General features: G+C 62.9%; 1 protein-coding gene across 2 annotated transcripts in view; it reads right to left on the reverse strand.

The window, feature by feature from the left end:
• LMF1 (lipase maturation factor 1) overlaps positions 1–4850 on the reverse strand; it is an 88660-nt gene extending 83810 nt beyond the window's left edge. For both annotated transcript variants that reach the window (XM_072835165.1, XM_072835162.1), the window contains exon 1: positions 4651–4850. In XM_072835165.1, coding sequence (XP_072691266.1) covers positions 4651–4822 — 172 coding nt within the window. In that variant the 5' untranslated portion in view covers positions 4823–4850. The remainder of the gene's footprint in view (positions 1–4650) is intronic.
• Between the last annotated feature and the right edge of the window lie 2330 nt (positions 4851–7180).

The raw sequence follows: 7180 nt of genomic DNA on the forward strand, positions 1-7180 counted from the left end.
CATGTAACAGAAGTAAGGAAAGAAACAGGGCAAGTGCACAAAACCTGCGTGTGAAGCAAAAGCAGGAATCAGAGTTGAACTAGCCTGGAGACCCTTCGCAGGATTTTCTTTCTTTTTTTTTTTTTAAGATTTTATTTATTTATTGATGAGAGAGAGAGAGAGAGAGAGGGAGAAGCAGGCTCCCTGCAGGGAGCCTGATGCGGGACTTGAACCTAGGACCCTGGGGTCACGCCCTGAGCCAAAGGCAGACACTTAACCACTGAGCCACCAGGTGCCCAGGAGGAGGATTTTCAAAGAGATGTTATCCCAGGGACTCCGTGGCCAGTGCAGAGCTGAGACAGGCAATCTGTTTAGGTGTCCACATCCCGTGTTCCCACAGTGCTCAGAGCTCCTGGGAGACCCCTCTGTCACCCCTCATGGACACTCAGCTGACCAGGGTGGCCACACTGACAAAGGCCACAGGGCCTGGGAGGGACCCATCTGCTCCAAAAGACCCTTGCTTAGCCTCGTGAAGTGGCTTCTCAGGCAGGCTCCAGCCAAGCTGGGAGGCTTGATGGGGCAGGGGTCCTGAACAGGGCACGTTCGGGGTGTTCAGACACACAGGGCCTCGAGGCAGAAGCTGCCCAGGAGCGCAGGAGTCCTGAGAATGAACGAGCCGACTGAGTCCCTGGGAAAGAATGAGGAAGGGACCCCCACACAGACACATCAGCAAATAGCAAGGATCCAGAATAAGATGAGAAGGCATCAGGGGCTCTGAGAGCTTCCAGAGGAAAACTCAGGTCACAGGGCTGCCGCCCCAGGAGGAGAAGTGTTTCTCTGCTCCCCATCCTGCCTCCTGGGAAGTTCCTGAGGGTCAGGGCTGCCAGGGAGCAGAACAAGCCCCTTGCCCCCTTACCTGGGTTCACACCAACCACGTGACTCTCAGAGCTTGTGGGCTGGTGGCCAGGGGACCCGACGTGGGATCAGAAGGCTGCACACCCTGCCCACCACCAGGGGCCTGGTCAACCACGGGGCCTGCACAGAAGCCCGAGGTGCAGGGGCTCGGGAGCCTCGGGCGGGAACACGTGGAGGTGCCGGGAGGGGCAGGGCCTGGAAGCTCGGCGCCCCTTCCCCACCCCCCCATGGGTGTCTTTCATCTGCTGTTCCCAAGTCGACCCCCTTGATGATGAACCAGAAAACCTAAGTGAGGTGTTCCCCCGAAACCTAAGTGAGCCGTCCCAGCAAATTACGGGTCCAGGAAGGGGTCGTGAGAACCCCGACTTACAGCTGGGGGGCCAGCAGCACGGCTGACAGCCTGGACCTGTGGATGGCATTCTGAGGTGGGGGCGGGCTCGTGGGAGGGCCCTCAGCCCGAGGGCCTGCCCTTGAGCCGGGCACACAGTGTCAGGACTGCTTCTGGCGAAAACCCCGCCACACACGTTTGATGCCAGAGTATACACGGAGACAAACGGATGTGTTTCTGTTTAGGCATCTGGGGAGCAGCAGGGGTCAGGCTGTGTGACGACTTCTCATCATCAACCCAAAAAGTTCTGAGAAAACCTGCTTTGACTGAGACTAAGACCCAAGCAAATCAGGGCAGCCCGGGTGGCTCAGCGGTTTAGCGCTGCCTTCGGCCCAGGGTGTGACCAGGATCCAGTCCCGCGTCAGGCTCCCTGCATAGAGCCTGCTTCTCCCTCTGCCTGTCTCTGCCTCTCTCTCTCTTTCTTTCTGTGTCTCTCATAAATAAATAAAATCTTAAAAAAAAAAAAAAAAAGACTCAAGAAAATCAGTAATTCCCACGGGTGCAAGAGAAACACAGGAAGTTCACCTCCAAATTCTTTCTTGAAAGTTGTTTGGGGATAAATCCCAGCAAAGAGAGAACAAAAGAACACCAGACAGTGACGTGAGACCTGAGGAACTGTGACTACAGCCCGAGAGGATCAGGGTCCTCTTGCGTGGGCCGTCTGTGTCCTGAGAGTCCACACCAAGGGGCTGGGAGTGGGGCACGGGGGGATGGAAGGGAGACACAGTGGAAGAGCATCCCATGGGGACAAAGAGCGACAATGAAGACTATCAGCAAGAAGTCCGGGAAGTTTTCTGAAGCAGGAGCTGCCCCTAGGCGGAGGGTAGCAGCACGCACAGAACCCTGAGGCAGCTGCACGCTCACAGGTGTGCCAACAGGTACACGGACAGCAACATCTGTTGTAGGAACTCTCTTAACCATGCAGAGGATGAAGCCCAGGGCAGGGGCTCCCCGTGCAGCCTGTGGTGGGGTTGGGAGTCCGCAAGGACAACTCTAAAATTCATCATCAAGTGACACGTGGGCAGCCCCCGTTGGCATCATGAAAAACCCTGGGACTTCAGAAACTCTGATGTAGCTCCTGTTACCAGAATGATCTGGACTCTCTAGGCAGAGACCACGGCAGGATGTGTGCCCACTTGCCCAGGGCCATCTCGGCCAGAGAACATCCTCCCGGGACGATGGGAAACGAGGCCTTCACACAGCCGAAAACACGGAGTCTACCCCAAACAGAGAGAAGCCAGGGAGAAAACACACGTCTCAAGGCAGGTGGCTCTGCGCTCAGCGCCCTAAGACATGTGCCTGACCCAGCAGCCAGAACCATCCCAACTTGAACAGGGGATCCCCGCTCCCCCAGAGCCTGAGGCTGCTGTTAGCCGTGCTTGCCAGGGAGGCGCCTGGCTGCTGCCCCCTCAACAGTCCACGCAGACCTCCGGGGCAACCCTGTCTCCGCTGCCTTCTGCCAAGTGACAGCTCGCTCAACCACTCAGGATGGCTATTTAAAACTGTGGAGGCTCCTGCCATGCAGCCAGGAACTATTTTTACAGGGACAGAGGGCAGGGAGGTACCAGGAGAGCCCACACAGGTGACCCCAGGGCCCTGGGTCGCCCCCCTGAGGCAGGACACACAAAAGCCAGCTTGGTCCTGGCTCAAGGACACTGCCTCTTCCTCCGGGAGGGGAGAGCTTGAGGCACAGCTGAGATGCCCAGCGCCCAGGCCCGTGGAGGCCCACCAGCATGGGTGGGGAAGGCACCTGCCAGCACCCTCGTCCCCCACCCCCGCTGCTCCAGACCTCAGCCCACCCAGCGGGAAGAAGAGAGGGAGACACACTCCACTGGGTATCCTCCTGAAAAGAGGGGGCCCTGCGAGGGGCGAGGGGGGGCAAGCGCAGGGGGGCACCCAGAGCCAGTTGAGGGCAGGAGCGTTGGGCAGGGCAAATGTCCCGGAAGAAGGGGTTTCGGGATGAGGGTCCCGGGGGAGGGACGATAGGGGGGTAGAGTACCAAGGGGGGGGTCTAGGGGGATGCGTCCTCTGAGGCCGGCCATCCCCAGGACAAGGGACTCCTTGGGGGGGCGTCCCAGGAGGGCACAGGGGGTAAGAGTCCCAGAGGGGCAGGGGTGAGCGTCCCAGGGGGGCGAGGTGGGGGGGAGAGTCCCAGGGAGGAGCGTGGGGGAGTGTGTGTGTGTGGGGGGAGCGTCCCGGGGGAGGGGGAGCGTGGGGGAGAGCGTCTCAGAGGAGGAGGGAGTGTGGGGGGGAGGGGGAGCGTGGGGGGAGAGCGTCCCGGGGGAGGGGGGAGCGTCTTGGGGAAGGGGGAGCGTCGGGGGAAGTGTCTGGGGGTAAGAGGAGCGTGGGGGGGAGCATCAGCGTCTCAGGGGGTTGGGGGGAGCGTCTGGAGGAGGGGGGAAGCGTGGAGGGGCAAGCATGGGAGGAGCGTGGGGGGAGGAGCGTCGGGGGGACGGGGGTGTGGAGCGTGGGGGGGGGCAGCATCCCAGGGGACGTGGGGGCGGGGAGCGTCCCGGGGGGAGCGTCGGGGCGTCGGGGGGGCGGGGGGGCGGGGGGGCGGGCAGGGTGGAGCATCCCGGGGGAGGGGGTGAGCGTCTCAGGGGGTTAGGGGGAGCGTCGAGGGGGGGGAAGCGTCCCGGGGGAGGGGGTGAGCGTCTCAGGGGGTTGGGGGGAGCGTCTGGAGGAGGGGGGAAGCGTGGAGGGGCAAGCATGGGAGGAGCGTGGGGGGGAGGGGGAGCGTCGGGGGGACGGGGGTGTGGAGCGTCGGGGGGCGGGGGGGGGCCGGCGGCATCCCAGGGGACGGGGGGAGCGTCCGGGGGGAGCGTCGGGGGGGGGCAGGGTGGAGCATCCCGGGGGAGGGGGTGAGCGTCTCAGGGGGTTAGGGGGAGCGTCGAGGGGGGGGAAGCGTCCCGGGGGAGGGGGTGAGCGTCTCAGGGGGTTGGGGGGAGCGTCTGGAGGAGGGGGGAAGCGTGGAGGGGCAAGCATGGGAGGAGCGTGGGGGGGACGGGGAGCGTCGGGGGGACGGGGGTGTGGAGCGTCGGGGGGCGGGGGGGGGCCGGCGGCATCCCAGGGGACGGGGGGAGCGTCCGGGGGGAGCGTCGGGGGGGGGGCAGGGTGGAGCATCCCGGGGGAGGGGGTGAGCGTCTCAGGGGGTTGGGGGTGAGCGTCGGGGGGGAGGGGCGCCCCCATGGGAAGGCGCGTTCCGGGGGGCAGCGTCCCGGCCAGGGGCACGTGGGGCCGCGGGGCGCCGTGGGGCAGGGTGGGTGTGGACCGGAGGCGGGGCGAGGCCAGGAGTCCCGGGGGCGCGTCCCGCGGGGAGACCCGGAGGCGAGGGCAGCAGCGACGGAGCCCCGGGCCCCCGGACTCACAGTAAATGAAAGCGAGGGCCCTCAAGAGCACGATCCTAGTCAGCCAGAAAGTGCCCGCCCGGAGGCCGGCCGAGCAGCCCGTGGGGTCGAGCCCCGGCCCCGGCGGAGACCCAGGCCCGCCGCCCGCCTTCCCGGCCTTCCGCTTCCTCAGCGACTCCTCGGGCGCCGCCATTGCGGGGGGCCACCAGTGCGCATGCGCCGGGAGCGCCCCGCGCCCGGACGCCCCGCCCCGAGCGGGAGCCTGGCCACGGCCCCCCGACTGGCCACGCCCCGGGCGGGGAGCGCGCTCTAGTGCGGGCGCGCGGGCGCCCCCCGCAGGCCGCGCGTGGTGCTGCCGCCGGGAGGGCGACGGGAGGTCCTCCCCGGGCTCCCGCTGCACCGCGCCGGCCTCGGCTCTTCCGTCACCGGGGCCGCGTAAGCACCTGGGCGGCTGCCCGCCTGCGCCCTCCCTTGGGTGGGCCGGGACCGCGGTGGGCCCGCTCAGCGTCCGTGTGCGCAGCCGGGAGCCGCGCTCCAGCAGAGGCAGGGCTGGAGCAGAGCCGGCTCACGGCGCGGCCGGGGTCCCCGGGTGTCCCCTTACCACGCCCTCACCTCCTGTCCGGGGAGGGTGTCGGGGTGTCAGCCACACGGCTAGCCAGGGGCCTGAAATCAGCCAGGTCCGTCGGCTTGGGCAGGACTCCCACCCCTCTCCAGACCGCACCTCCAGGCCTGGGGGAGGGTGGTGCATTGAGGGTCCCCAGGAAAGAACTTACCCACCTGTGGCCCCGCTGAACCTGGTGACAACATCAGCAACTCCACCCAGGCACCGCTCAGGACAGGTGGCGCCCAGTGGGTGGGCTCATGGGCACTCCTTAAAGGAAGGCGGTTAGTGGGCAAACTGGTCCTTGGAAGCAAATCACTGAGGTGGGTGTGGGTTTTCTTTTTTATTCTTCACAGCTCTTTACATATTACAGATCCTATTCTTGTGTGCATATTGCAAATGTTTGTCCCGAGTTTTTTGTTTGCTTTTGACATCTTGTGCGGAGTGTTCTGACATCTAAATTATTAATACTTGTGGGTCAAATGATCAGTCTTGTTTAATTATATCTTTACCACCTGCAGCGTGAGCTCTATAAAGGCAGGGACTGGCTCTGGACTTGCCCCCCCCCCCCCAATCTAGGCCAGGCCAGCAACTGCTGGAACACTTCTTCAGCCTCCAGCTGTTGGGTGATAGCAGATGTGCATCCTATACTGTGAGTTTTTAAAAAGTGCCCCCTTTTTTTTTCTTGTGAAAACTCTCCTTTCAGAGCCCAGCTGTAAAGTGGGACATGTAAAAGATCGGCAGTGGGGGGGCACAGACATTGCACCCTGGTGAGCCCCCAGCAGGGAAGCCTGTGCCCGAGGCCTCCCCGCCTCCGGGGGCGGGGAGGTCAGGGGACAGTCCGTTCTGGCCATGCTTCCAGGTCCTTCCAGCAAACCTACATTCTGCACCTCGTCTCCAGGGCCCGGGGGCTGCATTAGGGATGAGCCAGCACGGCTGTCTGGTCCAAGCGGAGGATCCAGTGCCCCTCAGCCCAAGCCCACCCGAGCTTCCATGCGTCCCCTGGATACAGGAGGTGCTCAGGGCACAGCACGGAAGGACAGCTCCGCCATCAGGTGTGACCCAGGGCGCTGCTTTTCAGGTGGGGACGGTCCTGACAAAGAGCCCTTTGTCCTCAGCTTCCCCTGGCCCGGGTTGCATTGTTCTCCCCAGAGGAGGGCACAATGGGGCATTGTGGAGAGCAGAAAGGCGTCCTTGTCCAGCATCCAGCTCGCTGGGCTCCAGTCTCCCTCTCCGGGTTTACCCAGGGTGGGCGAGGCCATCAGAGAGGTCCACTGGGAGCTCGGGTTCTTACACTTCCTCCGGGACCCGCCTTCCTGGGAGTGGACTGCAGAGGTCCGGTGAGTCCGAGGGTCCAGAACCCACCCACGCGGGAGCGGACCTTGCGGAGCGGGGCTTGGGCCGCGGAAAGCCTGGCCGGTGGCTCGGCGCTTGCCTATGTGCACCCAAATTGAACCAGAAGCACACGAGTCTGTAACTCAGCAGTAAGGAGGAGTGAGGTGTTGACACCTGCTACAAGATAGAGGAACCTCACAAACATCATGCAAAGTGGGAGAACCAGGCGCACGGGCTACACGTCGGATTCCATGTACATGACACGTTCCGGATCAGCAAATCCGCGGAGACAGAAAGGAGATGGGTGGTTGTCTAGGGCTGGGGGCGGGGAGTGACGGGAAGATTCCGGAGCCAGGCAGAGGGGACGGCTGCACACCAGCAATGCACTAAATGCTACAGAACTGTACACTTCAAAACGCTTGAATGTTATGCCATGTGAATTCCGTTTCAAAAAAAAGAAGAAAAATCTTAAAAATACCCTATGTTGTTCCAGAACGTCCTAGAAGGCACTGTTTTTCCCTGTTGGAATAGGTCACGTCATTTACACCAAACCTACCTCTTCATCTAGATGAGGAAGCATCTAAGAGCTTTGACTAATATTTAGATTCGGGGACA

Source organism: Canis lupus, chromosome 8 (genome assembly GCF_048164855.1).
Source record: "Canis lupus baileyi chromosome 8, mCanLup2.hap1, whole genome shotgun sequence".
NCBI lineage: Eukaryota > Metazoa > Chordata > Mammalia > Carnivora > Canidae > Canis > Canis lupus.